Here is an 18,429-nt window from a genome sequence, read left to right on the forward strand (position 1 = left end):
CTACAGTAATTTAAACTTAATTTATATTTCAAACTTTGACTCGTTGGATTTAAAGTTGAAGTTTGAATGGGATGTAATTCTAATACGATTTTTTATCAACAAATATTCATACGGCTGATTTTAAACTGAAAAGGGTTAAATTTTAGTTATGAATTATATAATTCTAAGGGGTAAAAAAGGAATTTCAAAGTATAACCAAAATTTCATAGCCTGGGAAAGGCCTTGCTTCTCTAATTACCCCTAAAAGCAGCCTCTTATTTTTACGTTCTGATATTCGAGGGGTGATCTCAAGCCTCAAGGTAAGATTTTGCACAGGTGGGTCTCCCAAACGCAAGTAATTTTGGCTCTTTCACTTTGTTTTATGTACAATTCCTTGCTTTCATTCAGTACAGTTGAATTTTGAAAGTTTTAAAGTTTTGAAAGTTTTAAACTGAATGTCTTATGCCTGTCAATTGCATGATAAAATGCCTCTTAGACATGGCTGCCACTTTTTTACCAATCCTATGTGGAGTGGCTCGGTTCGAATGAGCCGATTTTGAGTTAGAGCTTGCGCTCAATTGCTCAGTTTGAACATGATATTATGCCTTCTATCCAAGCTCCATGTCTGTGACCCTCCGTTGATTTTTTACCCCTACTCGATTGAGTTTTAACTCGAGCAAGGTATTTTACCTTTGTTCTAAGCTCGAACTTGTCAGAAATATCTATTGGGCTTACAAGTGTGAAGATTGAAACCTATATTACACAAAACCAATTGGCTTATGTTAAGGTCCAATCCACAACACTTATATACCACTCATTTTACTTACGTTTATTAGATGTGGGACTCTTCTTTATTTGAGTCCTCAACACCCCCCCTTAAGTGCAAGCACCTAGGCTGTTAAACCTGCCTTTCGACTCAGCCGATTCTTGGCTGGGTGCGTTATCACTTGTATCCAGGAACACTTAGGCTGTTAAACCCGTCGTTTGGTTCATGCTCTGATACCATGTCGGAAATATCTATTGGGCTTACAAGTGTGAAGATTGAAACCCATATTACACAAAACCAATTGGCTTATGTTAAGGTCCAATCCACAACACTTATATACCACTCATTTTACTTAAGTTTATTAGATGTGAGACTCTTCTTTATTTGAGTCCTCAACAGAACTGGCCAGCATCTCGGTTCGGCACGATGAAATGCACCCTTAATCCTACGTGTCATGCATCAGGGATTTTTTCATTGGGCATATGCACATATTACATGGAGACTTTTATTTCAGTTGATTGAATTTTCTTCTTCCTTGGCGTCGTGGTTGTATTGTAGGTGAAGGCAAATGGTTTCGTGCTATCCTTCAACGCCCGGGAAGCTGGCAATGAATGTGGGCTGCTTCATATTTGGAGGAGCTCTTTTTGCTGTTGGCGCACATCTGTCTTATGCCAACGTTGCTCCTCAACAAGCCAGAACAAAAGCTCGCGCTGAAGCTATCAGAGAGAAGCTAAGAAAGAAATATGGGTGTGGCAAACCATAGACCACACAGAGTCTCATGCAAATGTCAAGCACCCACGTGCACTTTCATTTTGGTTTAAAGTTCGTTAACGACATTCTACCGTGGAACAAATAATTTCGGCTGTCGGTCTAGCCCATTATGTGTTTGTATTTTCTTATTTATCATCAAATGCATTTGTTGATCACTTACTGCCATTGGAGAACATTCAATCATACATTTACTTCAAGGTTCATTGACATCTTTGACAGCCTATCAAACGTGTTGATTTCTGTTTATGAAAGAATCCCACAATTAAATCATATAAAAACATTTCACAGAATATTTTGATATCTTGGACATTCTGACAAACCTTGTTTTTCACTTGAGTCAGGAACAATAACAAGCATCTTGGGTGGATATTTACACTAATACTTGACTCACCCACTTAAAATGGGTACTTGACTCAAACATCGATTGATCAGAGATAAATAACAATTAATTTTATCTCTAATACATCACACGATAACAAATATACTTTTGAATCTCAACCCATTATTCACCTAAAACAGTACTTTAACTGAAAACACTGTAAGGAAATGATGATTTTATTGATAGAAAAGGTTACAAACGAATAAATTGGACAGTTCAAAGAACCTCATGCCTCCAATTTCCAGCCACAAAGATCTACTTTTAGAAAGGGTTACAATCAGATAATCCTCCTACAACCTCAGTCTTAGGGCTGTCCCGAGCAAGTAACACACAAAACCCTATTTATTTTCTTCCCTTCCCTCTTAATAATCCTAACTACCTCTCATAGTAAAATCTAAGATATAAGATAAACACAAGTGTCCCCTGTCCTATCAGATTATGCCCATTGTTAATAGGTCTAGTATTGCTCGCTCAATTAATCAGGAAAATACAGTAAACAAGAGGAACCAAATCTACTTAACCTAAGTAACAGTTCATGGATTGGAATGAATTAATGCCCAAACATTTAAACCATACACAATAACCAAACCATGTAAAATCAATGATCTCATACAGATTAAGGACAATTCAAGTGCCATTAACTCTAAGAAAAACTGGTAGTTTCCAAAATTAAATATTAAACAATAACAAGGTTTCAAAAATCAAGTCTAACAACTCATCATCTCAAGCTCAGTGTTTATCTAAAAAAGAAAACACAAAGGTGAAACTGGAAAAATTGATCTGCAAGAAGTGGTTTATGCAGCACCAGCTCCCTTGCCCTTCTTCCTCTGTAATTTCTTCATGTAGAACTCCAGCTCTCTGCCTTCCAAGATGTATCTGCCACAAATAGATTTGCAATCACATTAATAAAAAGTAAGATAAGGCAACTATTGCCAATAGTCCCAAATCCAGCCAAGACGTGAACTGGTTATTAAACCTATAGCTCTTGCATATCTTTGGTCTAATAGGTGTAAATGAAATTAAGAAAAGGCTACGCATTTTTTTGGTGTCCATGCCGATAGAGAACATGGAGAAATAATAAGGACTTGCAAGCAATTCATAATTCATCAGGCTTTAACAATATATGATTTAAAGTAAAAAGGGAAATTATATACCCATCAGCACGACCACACTGGCCAGGTCGTGATGAGATACAAGCTAACAAACGACCACCACCAAATTGCTCTTCAATATGTGAGTCAAGCTTGCGTTCATTTTGACGCTTCTCCAGCTTTCGTACAACATGGTTGCTCTTCTTTGTCTCTTCAGTAGCAGCTGGAGCCTCACCTTCCTATAAAGTAAAATAACTCAAGGATGTGAACGCTACTCAAACATTATTACAAGATTAAACTATCATTTAAAATGACAAGAATTATAAAGGCAAGTTAAATCATCTTTATAAAAAAAAGATTAAAATGCAAACAAACAATAGTAATAGATGGGAGAATGAACCATTCACCAGAAAAATTTAATCTAACCATACAAATCTTAGTGTCATTAACACTAACTCAAAAACTCATATGTAATAGTCTATTTAAACATTAGTACACGGATTACCTCTGTTTCTTTCTTGGCTGAAGCTGCAGCCTTCTTCTTGCGACCAATGTCAACACCATAGTGCTGGAGATACCACTGCTTGAATGGAGCTGCATCAACCTGAACAATGGCACTCTTAACCAGGGTTTGAGTACGGACCAATTCATTGTTAGAGGCATTGTACACCACATCCAGAATTCTAGTTTTACGAGTCACTGCCTCACTTCCCCATGAGTAGTTTCCTGTGTCAAGCCTCAAGGCACGCCACTTGACATTTCCACCTCTAACCCTAACCCTCCTAACAGTCTTGTTGCTTGACAGCTTGGTGTTAGCAGGTTGCCTTCCAAGCTCATACCTTAATTATATAACAATAACAAATAAACTAAATCAGCGTTCTATCTCAAGTGTTTTAAATTTTTTTTATATTAAGACACAACCCCATTAACATTAAGCCAAAAAAAGAAATTGAGTACACCTAATAATTTGCTTAAGATTTAATTCACAAATAACATAAATCAAGTACTCATCAAAATCGAATCTTTCGAAACAACGAAACCCTAAGCAATTTAAGAGAAAAGCAACATATGCAAACCAGAAACAAAAACCAATATCAGTGATAAAATTTAAAACTTGAATTAAAGAACAGCAACGAGATTTAAACATTACTTTCTCTTCTTCCTCCAAGCCTTCTTCTTGCCTCCAGTGGCACGTCTCTTGTGCATAGAATCACGAGAAATACCTATCAACAACAGGTTGAATGAAAAAAAAAAAATCATCCTTCTGCCATTTTATTAAGACTATAAGCATCACAAGGCAAAAAAAAAAAAAAAACCAGAAAACAACTAATATTAAAAGTAATTGAATGAGAACTCACATACCCATTTTGCTTAGGTAGAGAAATCACAAGTTTCTCCTCTGTCTACGAAGAAGCTGTGAAGCTTTGGGGTTTGGCACAGAGAAAGAGAACGCTACTGGTGGCTGAGTATTTATGGATGCACTTCATAACTAAAACCCTAGTTCCACTTTCAATTCGACAGGAAAACGGTGTCGTTACATTGGGCCTAGGTTGTAAAGCTTGTTGCTAAAGACCAGGATTCAAACTAGGCCCAACAAAAAAATTGGGCTGAAAAACATTTTATTTTGGTTGGATTAAATTATTATATGAAAAAATATGTATTATGTTACATTTTACATTGGGTTAAATAGAGTTGATGCAACATGAGCTGATCGAGTTTGGATTTGAATTCAGATTGAATAAATTGAATTCAAATATTAAATTTATTTACATATAAGGAGGCATATTCAAATCAATTCATATAGTTTATTTGAATTAGAGTTGTCATGTAATGCTATACACACACACATATATATATATAAATATATATATACATATTTATATATGTTAAGATGTTATTAGATGGTGCTATATTCTTAAATCAAATTACTCAATTACTTAATAATATGTATTAAATATATTTTAATTTATATATTTAAAATAAATATATATATATAATTTTATTAAATTAAATTATTTTTAAACTGAGATTTATGTTTCAGATAATCTTAAACTTGTTTTATTTTATATTCAAATCGATTTTCAATTGAGATTTATTCCAGGCTTAATCCTGATTCAAATACAGCCCATAATTTCTCATTGTAAACCCTACCACAATGATCTGAATTATTATAAAACTTACATAACTTAATTTGTCAATCTATAAAGATCGATGTAATTGGAATATATATTCAATACTCTGTTTAAATAAAAGAAATTTTTGTTGATATATAAAAATGACATTCGAATCCCAATTTGAATGTCGCGTCCCCAATATGGTATTCTGTTCCTTTTGAAATTTTCATTTCTAACTTTTCTGCTTGACAACAGCGTAAAATTCTGTCCAAGTAGGAACCCTATTCCTTTTCTCTGCAAAATTCTTATAGAAGTTTTCAGATGGTCCATATATGCAAATTTCAAGCATAAACACTTGCTCAGAAACAACCCGTTGACTAAAATAAGAACAGTATTATACTCATTTGAAGGTTCTGGAATGGGGTTTTCTTTGGTGGGTTCTTTTGGTTCTCATGTTTTGTTAAAGGAATGTTGTCATAAGATTGTAAAGTTTCAAACTTTAAGTGAGAAAGAGAGGTTCAGTGTTAAATTTGTTTCGAAGTCTAAGTCTTGCCCAGGGAGAGCTTCAGCTTTGCTTTGTAAGAGTGAGTTGGTTGACTTTGAAGAGAGAACAAGCCCTCAAGAGGTAAACCGAGTTCTTACTTTCTCTGAAGTTTCTAATATTTCAAAATCTTTGTTTATTCATGTTTCGAAGTTTTGAGAATTGTTGTTCTATTTGTTATATGATAAGTGTTGATTATTAGGTTTGAATTGCCAGTTGCATTGTAGAAGTAGAGAGTTTAATTGAATGATCGGAAGAAGTCATATTGAGGTAGAGTTAAAAAATAAGTATTGCAGCATGAGTTTAAAATAAGAACCGATTTGTTGATTTGCGTTTTTAGTGTTTAGTTTTTCTCAGATTCAAACGGACCTCAAAAGGATTGAATATTGGCATGCTGTCGGACTTTGCATTTAGCATGTTGTCTCTCTTTCGCATGCTTGGTGGAGGGAAAAACCTCTTGAAGATTCATTATTGTGTTTCATGGCATGATAGCTGGATTAATGATGAAATTGTTGCTTGTTTTCACATCTATGGAGCCATATTGTGCCATTGCTTGCTTGTTAGATGATTAGCTTCATTCTCGCTTTGCCACTTAATTATGAATATATGGTGTGCTTTACTGTTTCTATGAACATGGGGAAGCTTATTCTCTAAATTGGGTTCATTGTTTGAAAGGTCAGAAAAGAGATAGAACAATGCTATGAACTCATACACAGACTAGGGAGGGGAGTTGTGTATTTGGGTTCTGCAAGGATGGGACCTGATCATCTATATTACGCAGAAGCTCATGAGTTGAGTAGAGAGGCAAGATATCTCATATCATAGTTTTCTTGCTTTATTCTCAAATTACAATTTTCTTAATATGTGTGTGTACACAACTTGGATTTGGATGCATCACAAACAAATATAGGATCCGTTACTGAATAAAACCTGCCCTGATATCTCAAATTTGACTGCCATTGTAACTGAGCAGATTGCAAACCTTTTGGACTGCACCACGTGGTCAGGGGCTGGTCCAGGGCTCATGGATGCTGTGACAAAAGGCGCTTTGCAAGCAGGAAAGCCAGTTGGTGGACTTAAGATTGATAGAGAAGCCGGTGAATGGACAGCCTCTAAATTTCATCCATACCTACCTTCGGAAACGTATCTTTCGTGCAAGTAATATTCTGCTGCTACAGTTTTTATTAACATGTCTCAAAGGTTTCTAAGTTGCATAAACTACTACAAACAAAATGCAGGTTTTTCTCTGCAAGAAAACATGGCCTGGTGGATGCTGCAGTTAGAAATAATAGCTCTGACAGAACAGCGGTGGTGGCTCTCCCTGGTGGGATTGGTACACTAGATGAGATGTTTGAGATTCTAGCGCTAATTCAGCTGGAAAGGATTGGATCAAAGCTTCCAGTTCCTTTCCTTGTGATGAATTACGACTCATTTTATGGCAAACTATTTGACTTTCTTGGTGATTGTGAGAATTGGGGTACTTTAGCAAGAAATGAGGTTGCATCATTATGGAAAATCTGTGACAACAACTCAGAAGCTTTGTCCTACTTGACAGAATTCTATGATATCCCTTCCATTGACAGGCATGAAATTAAGTTTGAAAGTACAAGTGGAAATAGGTATTAAATTTTGAAGTCTATTAGAAAACCACTTCTAATAAGAAGTTGAGAATGTTGTTTTACTATTATTAATCGTGAGACATTGAGATTGATATTTTGGCATCTCTAGAATGAAACATTCAGGTAGGAAATTTGTGCTAGTTTTGCTTATTCTTCAAGTTTGATGGAATTCCGAATGAAAAAGAACTTGCACTAAACTGAGAAACTCATCTGCGTTGTCTATTCAAAACCTAGAAAAACAAGCAGTTCACATTCCCATATTGTTCACATTACAGAGCAGCAACAAGGCTTGCTATGTTTGTGATTCTTCATATCCGATTGTTTTGTCAATCAGGAGATTTTCCAGTGACACAGCAGAATGCTGGTTGTGTTCATGGCCTATGTACACGTATTCATTTTGAAGATTGTCCCAATAATTATCTTTTTCATATTCCATATGCCATATGATAGAGTTGTATATGTTCTTTTAGTTTTGCTACTATCTACAGAAAATCGACTCAATCTACTTTACCTGAAACATATGCATAACCTTGTCTTGCATCAGTCCTGTAGAATGCACCTGAAAAAAATCTCAAAATCGGCCAAACAGTTCATATAACAGTCATCAAAAAGATGAGAGTGAATGGTGCAGCAGAATTGACCAGGAAAGTACCTTCTACAATGCAAAATAATGTGATCATGGATTTATGCCAACGGGAGAGTCAGTTTCTGCTATCAATATACTACTCTTCAACATTATAAACAATGCAAAAGAAGGAAAAAAATTAATATACATATGAAAGTAAAAACAAGAAACTGCAGATGGGTGTGTGAGATAGTGTTACCATGAATCCTTGGGATGAAGAGTCCATAAGAAAAGTTGTGTACTTTGTTCTTCTAAAATTTAGCAATGAAAAGTGTTGTTTATGATGTTTTAAGTATTTTTCCAGTATGGAAGTTTCACAATTCATTTTTCAGATTGGCAACTAATCAGAGAAAGTGAAATAAAGGTCTATGGTTAAAATGAGAGGGGTAAGTTTGTTGAAGTATCTCTCTGATTCTGAACATGATCATAATCCCTTTCCTTTTTAAATCACAGATATCAGATTCACTTTTCAGTTTTGAATAACTGACTTCAGACTAATTTCCCATTTTGGAATCAGAGATATCGTGAAATGCTTATGATAATGCAAAGACTTGTGACATTATTCTTGATTCTCCTGAGAATTTTGGTCATAGATATGTACCATCCACTCATCCAGGATCAAAGGTGTCTACCTTCAAACTACATTTCTGCAAATGTAGATATAGACATCTTCCACACAAATAATCAAATGCATATTACAGACTTAACCACTTTTGCTTCACAGTTTGAAGAAACGCATTCTGATGTTCTAAAAACAAGGTGAGAAGCTCTTTGGCAGGAGAGAAAAATGTTTGCTTTTTTGTCAATTGTTTGGATGTTACTTGGTTATTATAGATTAGATAATATGATATAATAAGGTTTCAAAATATTGTTTCTGTGTTCCTCAATGTGCAGCATAAGTAGGCTAAATACATTTTCGGATTCTTTTGGATTTCTCCATTTTTTATTCTCCTCTAGTTTAACATATGTAGTATTCTTTCTCCTGTTTGATGTGGCAATTAATATAGGAGTCTGAAAGGATTTTAGTTCCATTTATTAAATATATTTGCAGCAAATTAAGATCAATAAAACTGTATACTTATACGTCATATATATCATTATATTATTAGATAATATTGAATTAAGGATAAAATAATATTTAATCACACACATACGTATAAACCTATTTGTATACTAAAAGTGAATATACATAGTGTTGCTCAATTAAGATATACTATTGCCTGCTGAATATTTTCTATTAAGGGATCCTACCATAAGTTGGTATCTTTCTGTTTTCTTTATTTTCCTCTAAAAAAGACACTTCTTCTCTTCAAATTCTTGATCATCCTCTTCATTAATAGAACTAAATAAAGGGTTCATGCAGAAACATCTTTAATATCAATTTGTCCGTGTTTTTCTGCTTCTCTTTTGGTCAAATCAAACTTAAAGCTCAGCCTAATCAAGAAATGTAGCAGCACTAAAAAACAAACAATAAGTAAATTCGTTATTCTGCTTGCAATAAGCGTCAAAATCTCAACTAACAACCTACATAATACATTGTCACCACATAGGTAAATCTATTATAGACTGAAATACATGAAATAGACAAGTTTATCAACAGGAAGTTGGAAAGTTGTCTTTAGGTTTTCTCAAGGTCTTGCAGAAAAAGGAGAAAGCACCCTTCAATTCATCCGGAAGAGGGAGTGAAAGAGGGAGAGCAAAGGAAGAAGGCCTCTTGAACCGCCCGCTTATGCTTCTCATGGACAATGACTGTGCCATTGCCGGTTGCTGCTTGTTTAGCCCTTCAACAATAAATGAGAATGCTCCAAATGTGAGACAGCTCTGTAAGAGAGCCTGGGGTGCACCTGCATAAGCAAATGGCAAACATAAACAAAACAAAAATCAAGAAAAATGTCCAGAAGGAAGTTTTCCTAGCAGCTAATATATTATTTTTGAGCCAAACAAGCATATAGATATTCAAATAAATTAAAAAATTGTTTATTTCCTCGCTTACAGTAAATAAAATAGTGCATGGCCAAAGATATTATTAGTTTACCCGGAAAACTTAGAGCAAGACCAGTGCAACATCCAGCCACTCCAGCATTAATTACTGCAGAGATATAACATTGATTATAATATAAACCAGAAATAGTTAAATTTTCCACTGTTACATGCCATACCATCATCCTTCCCTCTCAACCTCTTTAAGAAACAGACAACCAAACTGTGTACTCCTGACAAAACTGCAAATGTCTAAAAAGCAAATTTATAGATGTATGAGATCTTTATAGCCATCAAATATGGAAACACAGTATATTGTTAATCAAACAATGACATTCAGTCAAAATTTAGCAAGACTTTTGAATCCAACCAGCAATAAAAACTGTGGAATTCCACATACCTTGGCATACGATCCTGCCTCTCCAAAGGATCCTTTGAAGCCTTTCCTCTTAATCAACCCGGAACCTGAAACAAGTCCCCGCAATGCATTTTAATGCATGACCACAATAAGGTTGATTATCATAAGCATCAAAGACATACAATCAGACAGCATTTTTCTACAACTTCCAAGGCAAACTAAATCACTAGTTTATAAGTCATCTCTGCATTCCCAACACAAATTACAAGATAGCATCCCCAAAATCAAGTTCCCAACTTAAAAGTTCCACCTGATGACAAAGCTCAATGATGGAAAAACAAAAATCTGCCCAGCTACTTGTACAATAGAGCAATCACCTCAATGCTGAAAGAAGCTACAAAGCTTCACTCAATCACCAAAGCAAAATAACTTCTATATGTGCAAAACTACTAACACTTATTTCCAACATACTTTTAACTAAATAACATTATGGACATCCAAGTTACAATGTAAAAATGGTTTCCTGACAGCACAGCAGAAAAATGCAAAAACAAAAAAAAAAATCTACAGCACTAAAATTAGCGGTAGAAAAGTAAAAATGAATCCCAAATCCATCATCATTATATGTGATATTAAGTTTTGAAGAAATAATGCGCCCACATTCCAGGTTCTCCCACCACCAAGATAATTTCAAGCTCAACACATAGCCTTCGAATACACAATAATCAGTCAACATTAACATCATATAATACTCTGAAATGGATAATCCGCCCCACAAAAGGAACAAAAGTACCTTCAACCCACAATAAACCAAAACCATGAAGGTAGACAAAAAACTAGAGCTTTGTCCAGCAATTCAATCCAAAAACACAATATAAGCAAGCCGAAAAAAAACCTAAGATTTACACATTATATCAAAGAATCAACTATCTGGCGTCAAGATATAAAATATGCCATGAAAGAATTTAAAAAATTCCTATATTTTAACCATTATATCCAAGAAACAACTATGTAGCGAAAAAACTAAACCAAACCCATCAACTGTAGCCAACAAAAATTTAAGCTTTACCATACAATCCTAAGAAAAGAAAAACGAAAGCAAAAATAAAACCCATAATCAAAAAAATAGGGGTGAACGTATATATACATACCGTAGCCGAATATGGAGCCCATGAAAGCGCCGGCGAAGGAGTCGCTCGCGAACTGGACGAGGCACACAGCAGGGGAACCAGAGGGAACAGAGACTAAAGCTTTAGAAGAACTGGGGTTAGGGTTAGGGTTAGGGTTAGGGTTACTTTCGAAATTGGAACTATCATCATTGATGGGGTTCGCAGAAGAAGAATCGTCCGGCGTTGCCATGCCTAAATATCAGAATTTATCTCTTTTTCTCTGTCGATTTATCTGATGAATACACACCGGCTGCGGACAGAGACTGAACCAGCGTAAACCGTGTTGAATTTATACATGGAAGCGGATACGACATGTCGTATGTTATACATATTATTTATATGCTTAACTTTATTTATATTACTAAACAACTCTTTTGGCAGTATTATCAAGTTATTTTTTTAAAAATTGAGGGGAACAGTGTTATTGCACCAAACTTTAGGAGTTAAAAAACACCCCAAGTAAATTATACTTCAGCAAAATACATATTTGATGTTTAGTATATTTCAAGCCAATAAAATTATATATACACACTTAATGTATATAATTATGGTATATAATTATATGTCATTATATAATTAAATAACTTTATGTTAAGAATAAAGTAATATTTAAGATATATAATATATATTCTTAATTGTATATATAGTTTTATTATATTAATAATATCACTAGTGAATATATCATATCGTATGATATGTATCACTGTATTATAATCTTATTGAAATAAATCGACTCAATAAAGACATTCAAATATAAGGTGTGTGATTTTTCGTAAAGAAATTTCGTAACTTAAGGGTATGTGATATTTACCTCGAATATATATATATTTTCTTAGACTACTGTAGGATAAATGATTTGGAAAATTAAATTTCCTTACTTGGTACAATAAGTGGAGGATTATGAGAAGGGATATTCTTAATATAAGACAAACATTCAAACATACGATGAATTCAATAATTTTCAATCTCAGATCACAAAATGTTGCTGCAAAAACAAATACTGAATGCCAATAGTAGAAAAATAAAATGAAGAAAGCCAATAGTAGAGAACAGGTAGAAGATGACCCAAGTAGGGTCATTGCTCTGGTGCAAGCACATCAATGGATGGTAACTTTGTTCTGATACAAGTTCATGTTCAGCCTTTTTAAGTAACTTAGTAATGCTCTTGATATATAGCTCCAAATTCTGCTCTCCATGCTTGATCATCATAATCTGGGGTTGTACTGCTGTGTACAGCTACGTCAGAATCCTCCCGATATAAAGGTTTCAACGCAGATTCTGGCAATCTGCTTTCTGCAAGATACTGCTTCATTGTGTTTATCTCCATCTTGTGCTTTATCTTCACCTTCTCTATTTGCTTCTTTAACTTCTCATTTTCTTGCTGAACATTGGAAAAGTTCTCCTGTATAGAACATGATGGAGAACTCAGTGTTTGTCCAGAAGATGGCAAAACATGTAAGAAGAAAAATTAAGAGAATTTGAGGTGGGTTACCTCTGCAACTGAGGCTGCATGTTCGGCTTCTCTGAGCCTGACAAGGAGTTCTCCAGCAGCATGAACAGCTTCTGCTGTGTCTCTAAGCTGGATTTTAAGACTTTTGTTTTCCTTCTTCAGGAATTCTCTTTCCCTCTCCCTCTCAACTCTAACGGCAGAGAGCTCTGCGGCGAGGGATTTGGCAAAACGTGAGCCACCTTTTGTGCCCGCCTTTGCTGCTGCTCTCTTCAACTCTGCTATCCCTTCCATCATTGCCCGGTGGCGTCCAACCAAGTCATTGTACTTCTCTTGTAAATCGGCATAGTGTTCAACCATTCTGGCATGTCCAAGCACAGCTCTATTAAGTGCATCATCTAATTCTTCAGTGCATTGCTTCTCTGATCTCAGTTCCATTTCCACTTTTTCGGCATGCTGTCTGCTGGATTCAAGATCAACTCTTAAATCATCTGTTAAACAAATCCATTCACTCTCCATTTCTGTCCATCTCTCTCTTTCCTTCTCTAGTTCTTCAGCATTATCAGGTCGACAATCTACACTCTTTCTCAGTTGCAAGGACCTTGACAACAAAGAGGATCTCAGATTCTCAGTATTGGACTGCAACTTGCTCTTCAAACTTTCTATTTCCCTTAAAAGTGCTTCCTTCTCATTCAAATCAAAGTAAGTATGTCCTTTATGATGGTCCATGACTTCCTGGACTTCCTTTATTTCACATTTGTCAGTAGCCTCTTCAAGTGGTACTATTGCATTTTGCAGAGCCTCAACACAAAGAGCATTGCTTTCTTGACCATGATTGCACTGCTCTACCTGAAGAAATTCAGAATGTTTTCAGTAATATACAAGACAATTTATCAACTGGAAGACAAGTAGAGGTAAAAACAAAAAAAATCACCAGGCGGGTTAGCTGCTCAATTTTTGCTGCTTGCCTCTTGCAAATATTTTCAAGCTCCTCTCTCTTAATGGGCTCTGCACCGTCCTGATACAGAAGAAACAAATAAATATATGGACACAGTACATAGAGTATTCTATGGCACTTGCTGAGAGTTTAAGTCTACAACATACTCTTGCCCCTTGGGAAATCCCTTCTTCATTGACTTCATTGGAATTGTGGTCAATCTTTTGTCGGCAAGATGCACACAGTGAAATGCTACCAGATGGTGTCTCTTCTGGCAATCTTTGAATGGAAGCATTAGTTTTGTCAACTTCAGGACAAGGTTTCAACATCAAGTGCTCAAAGGAGAAGGCCACTGAAGCTCTGTTTGCTAGCGAGTTCTGCTGGTGATTGTCTATGATTTGCAAGCCTCTTTGAAGGCTAGCAGCCAAGGATTCAGTTGCACTTGACTGCAATGATGATCGCAGGTGCTCACTATGTTTAAGCGACTGTCGTAAAACATCTGATTTGGAACTCTCTGACAAATTGTTCTGACTTGCCAAATGACTTGATCTAAAGGCCATGCTCTTTCTTTGGATGTTTCCAATTTTAGGAGACTCAGACAAAGTTGGTTCTTGGAAAATGGTAGAGTTATGGCATGAGCTAATTGAAATGCTACTTCTGAATGCATGATTAATGGATTTGGGTGCAGTAGGAAGTTCATTCTGAGGATTCTCCACTTCTAATTCATTTTCTTGTGGATAAATCATGTCATCTTCACTCATCAAGTCTGCCTCACAACTTTCATCTCTGGAGCTTTCTTCCTCATCAGACTTATGCAACTTATCCAGCTGCTCGCGAAGTTCCTTAACATCACCCTCATCGTAATAATTCACTTCTTCTTCGAAGTCATTATCGATGCGTGGGAGTATTAAGGACCGGTTAAGGCTTACTCTCAATTGATTAATGCTGTCCCGTACATTTTTCCCTCTAAAGTGTCCACCATTTCTGCTCGCAACTGATTTAGATACGTCACACTTGGCTCTTATTAGTTCTTCCTGCAAACAAAATGATACATTTGACCCTAGACTTTGTAACTAAACAGAAAATTGTACTCCCGCAAGAGAGAATCTGTACCTTTAGTTGTCGAATCTGATCGCTCAAATCGTTAACATCATCCTCTGATATTTCATTTACTACCGGATCGTTTCTTATGCATCTGATTCGTTGTCCAAATCTGACGGTGCTCAGTATTTCACCAATATTTCTGCATTCAACAACAAAGAAAATGACACCAGATATTTCAAGCAGAGTTTCATGAGAATAAGCATCTTGGCAAGGTCTGTAAATAGCAACCGAAATGAAGTTACAGTGGCATACTTGTTATCTGGGGAGACATTGCAGATAACAGTTAGTTTTGCATTGCCACCAAGTGATTCTTGCAGTAAATGAGTTAAACATGAATTTCTGCATACAGCATCTTCAGGCTTTCCTGGTTGAGTTTCTTGTACCAGGGCATTCACCAAATACCTGCACCAATGAAACAAAGACACCATTGTTGATCATTCCTTTTATAATATTTAAAAGTAAAAGATCTTCATTTCAAGGATTTATACCCAAGCTGTGATAGGGACTTCTTAACATATTTCCCTTCCTTCACACTTTGTCTACCGACTTCATCAAGTTTGTTCCTATCTGCTCCAGCAAGATCAATAAGGCTGATTCTGCTCGTTTTTGAACTACTGAATTTTGATGAAGCTTCCTGATTCATGGAATCAACCCATATTTATTATATGTAACTCTCAGTAACATGAACAAAGAAAAGTATCCTGCAATTGAATTAGCAACAATGAAACTGCAATAATCAGCGATACCTTGCACCAGGACTCTAAAATGAAAGTGAATACAATATGGGACCGCGAACTCTTCGAATTGATGCTTGTAGCTCCAACCTTCCTAGTTGAAAGCCCCTACATAACACACAAGGATAGAAATTATCTATACAGAACAGAAAAGGCAAAGTAGATTGGCCTAGAGGTGTCTGATTATCTACCTTGATCAAAATCTGAGTTACATCTTCATAACTAGTCACATATTCTTCAGTCAAATTCTCAACATAGAAGCCATTTTTGGGGTCATCTTTTGTCTGCAACAATGTAGACAAAAACAGCTCTTAACGCAAGCATATGCCAGGAGCACATAAAAGGGTAACAAGGAAAGGGACAGTAAAATTTGCACCTCAAGGTTCCGCTGAGTTGGATCGAGTAGATCCCCAATTTGCTCACTGTATATCTGCAGAAAACAAACGCATTACAGTATGCAAAGCAATAAACTATGCATCACCTGATAATGTTGAAAGGCTCCACACACCTCAAGAAAAGAGCAGCGGCACTGATAATTGATTTGTTTGCCATCAGAGTTGTCTTGCTCCTGCACACAATAGTTAAAGCCACTCAACCTAGAGCCAAATTTCAACATTCCTCAAGGCAGACAACAAAGTTCAGGAAAGAACAAAACATACTCTCTGAATCTCAGTGAACAGCTTCTGAAATAGCCGGGGAGCAATGCCCTGCTGACTTCTGGGTGAAGGATCCTCCACCATGGCACTTGGAGGCCCCCACATTGTGTAAGTCTTCCCACTTCCGGTCTTTTAAGAATCCAACAACAGTTAATAATCAGCACATACACAATCAAACAGCTCATGAAAACCACTAAACTTCCTGAATTTACCTGCCCATATGACAAGATCGAAGCATTGTAACCAGCCAATGCGTTTTTAACCAAGGGGACACCGACTGACTGAAATATCTCCTCCTAGAAAGCATCAAACAATAGCTTATTTCAATCCCATTTCTTATTTTCTGTTTGGTTGCCAAGAGAATGGAGGAAAATAAGAAGACACACAAAAAATATGCATCAAACCTGATTCGAATTCAAGTCAAAAACCGAATCAAATGTAAATGTACGATCCCCAACAGATAAGGAATCCGGAGAAACCTTCCTCACAGTCCGATTCACATCTCTTTCATGATCATTCATCGGTCTAACCCTCACCACAACCTTCACATAAAAACAAAACCAATCACACGAAAAACACTAATTTGAACCTCTCATAATTAAAAAAAAGTTTAAGACATAATTCAACGCACCTTCACCGGCGGATCTGAAACCGGCGATACTTCACAGTGACCGTCCGATTCCAAGATCTCATTTTGACTCTATAAATTCAAAAATTCCAAAAAAAATTCACTGTACTTTAAACAAGAAATGGAATAGAAAGTTCTAATAAGAGTGAATTAGGATAATTATTACCTTGAGTGGTGGGTCCTGAGATTTGGACTCTTCGGGTTGGTAACCGTCGGATGGGGCGATCTGGGGTTTGTTGAAACTCAACGATTTGGACGGTGACGGTGCAGGCGAGAGTTGCTTGACGTTTGGGTGGAGTGGGGGGTCGTTTTCGTTGTTGGATTTGGGGAATTTAAGACTGGTCTTGTGCTTTGTGGAGAGAGATTTAGAGAGAAGATTTCGGACTGATAAATTTGTGTTGTGCTTCATGTTTGTGTTTTTCTTATCTTCTCAATTTGCAGAAACACAGAAAGAGATGGGGAGAGAGAGAGAGAAAGATGAGTTCGAATGTTCGTGAGTACAGAGGGAAGAGCGTGAAGAGCAGCGTTTTTGAGGATGGAGGAGGAAGATGACCGTTGGAGACGTGGGGAATGGGGGGAGTTTTTCGTCATTTAACAAAATTCAAAAATATATAGCCGTTGGGAAGGGCGGTGGCAAGTCACCTTTGGTTTGGAAAGTTAGTTCAAACGAACATGAATTAAAGTTTTAAATATCTTAATTAGCAATAATCATGAATTGTTTACATTCATTCATAACGTGTCCGTTAGGGTTTGAGCTCTCTAGCTCAAATTAAACAAATCAAATTTGAACTAAAAATCGAATTTGTTTTCGTAAATAAGTTGATTCAAATATATAAGTTTAATCGACTTAGATCAAATTTAAAATTAAATTGATTTCAAGTTAAATTTAAACGTTAATTTATTGATTTTAAACTAATTTTAAACTAATTTTTTTATATTCAAATTAGATCTTGTTCCAGTTTGGTTCAAATGGTATCCAGCTCAAGTGTCTATCCATATACATTTATTTGGCAAGGCTATTACACAAATTTTTCAAGGCTTGGCTTGCCTGGTCATAATGGCCTTAACCCCATTAACCACTCCATTAGTACCGGCGCCCAATATCTTCATGGCCGAACCTATTTACAACAAGAATCATCATTCAATAGATTTATGGAAAATCATTGTTCCGAGCAACTGGAATTTAGATTGAATGAGTCGAGATCAAGCTATGAATTATACTCTTTTTCATAAACAAGTCCATTAAAACTTTTAAGTTTGAACTAATTCAGATTAAATCCAAAATTAAATATTATCAAGCTAAGTTTAAATCTCAACTTATCAATTTACACCGATCTTAAGCTGGTTTTTTAAAATTGGAATGGTCCCTTATTTGAGTTTGGCCTAGATGAAATCTAACCCTTGTCACCATCCATATACATTTTTTTGGCTGGGCTATTACACTATGATTTAAAAGCTGGGCTTGGGCTTGGGCTTGAGCCCATTAACTCAATTAATGCCCAAGCCCAATACCTCCAGGCCCAGCCCATGT

At 36.0% G+C, this 18,429-nt stretch overlaps 4 protein-coding genes and 1 long non-coding RNA gene across 6 annotated transcripts; 2 read left to right on the forward strand and 3 right to left on the reverse strand.

Moving 5' to 3' along the window:
• The first annotated feature begins 83 nt into the window (after positions 1 to 83).
• Positions 84 to 1,719, forward strand: LOC123220520. Its single transcript, XR_006503064.1, has 2 exons — positions 84 to 315; positions 1,304 to 1,719. It is a non-coding gene; the product is annotated as an uncharacterized LOC123220520 (long non-coding RNA).
• A 767-nt stretch (positions 1,720 to 2,486) lies between these two features.
• On the reverse strand, positions 2,487 to 4,503 carry LOC123220511 (40S ribosomal protein S8-like). The gene is made up of 5 exons (XM_044642758.1): positions 4,349 to 4,503; positions 4,137 to 4,209; positions 3,492 to 3,825; positions 3,050 to 3,225; positions 2,487 to 2,771 (listed from the first exon to the last, which is right to left on the reverse strand). The coding sequence occupies exons 1-5, from the start codon at positions 4,350 to 4,352 to the stop codon at positions 2,690 to 2,692; spliced, it is 669 nt and encodes a 222-aa protein (XP_044498693.1). The 5' UTR covers positions 4,353 to 4,503; the 3' UTR covers positions 2,487 to 2,689.
• Positions 4,504 to 5,234: 731 nt separating this feature from the next.
• On the forward strand, positions 5,235 to 7,457 carry LOC123213433. Of its 2 annotated transcripts, XM_044632871.1 has the most exons (4): positions 5,242 to 5,725; positions 6,317 to 6,445; positions 6,615 to 6,799; positions 6,880 to 7,457. In XM_044632871.1, exons 1-4 carry the CDS (start codon positions 5,285 to 5,287, stop codon positions 7,265 to 7,267), a joined length of 1,143 nt encoding a protein of 380 aa, XP_044488806.1. In that variant the 5' UTR covers positions 5,242 to 5,284; the 3' UTR covers positions 7,268 to 7,457. The 2 variants fall into 2 exon arrangements, with proteins under 2 accessions (XP_044488814.1, XP_044488806.1); XM_044632879.1 differs by lacking the exon at positions 6,317 to 6,445 and having other exon boundaries at positions 5,235 to 5,725.
• Positions 7,458 to 9,342: 1,885 nt separating this feature from the next.
• On the reverse strand, positions 9,343 to 11,678 carry LOC123210845 (chloroplastic import inner membrane translocase subunit TIM22-2-like). The gene is made up of 5 exons (XM_044629337.1): positions 11,375 to 11,678; positions 10,266 to 10,330; positions 10,045 to 10,117; positions 9,921 to 9,974; positions 9,343 to 9,729 (listed from the first exon to the last, which is right to left on the reverse strand). Exons 1-5 carry the CDS (start codon positions 11,580 to 11,582, stop codon positions 9,479 to 9,481), a joined length of 651 nt encoding a protein of 216 aa, XP_044485272.1. The 5' UTR covers positions 11,583 to 11,678; the 3' UTR covers positions 9,343 to 9,478.
• A 636-nt stretch (positions 11,679 to 12,314) lies between these two features.
• Positions 12,315 to 17,424, reverse strand: LOC123210995 (kinesin-like protein KIN-12F). The gene is made up of 16 exons (XM_044629496.1): positions 17,065 to 17,424; positions 16,902 to 16,970; positions 16,675 to 16,812; positions 16,483 to 16,566; positions 16,274 to 16,399; positions 16,123 to 16,182; positions 15,991 to 16,044; positions 15,806 to 15,898; positions 15,627 to 15,722; positions 15,369 to 15,514; positions 15,133 to 15,282; positions 14,890 to 15,019; positions 13,944 to 14,810; positions 13,774 to 13,857; positions 12,885 to 13,688; positions 12,315 to 12,794 (listed from the first exon to the last, which is right to left on the reverse strand). The coding sequence occupies exons 1-16, from the start codon at positions 17,305 to 17,307 to the stop codon at positions 12,546 to 12,548; spliced, it is 3,393 nt and encodes a 1,130-aa protein (XP_044485431.1). The 5' UTR covers positions 17,308 to 17,424; the 3' UTR covers positions 12,315 to 12,545.
• Positions 17,425 to 18,429: the final 1,005 nt, after the last annotated feature.

Source organism: Mangifera indica, chromosome 1 (genome assembly GCF_011075055.1).
Source record: "Mangifera indica cultivar Alphonso chromosome 1, CATAS_Mindica_2.1, whole genome shotgun sequence".
NCBI classification, from domain to species: Eukaryota; Viridiplantae; Streptophyta; class Magnoliopsida; order Sapindales; family Anacardiaceae; genus Mangifera; species Mangifera indica.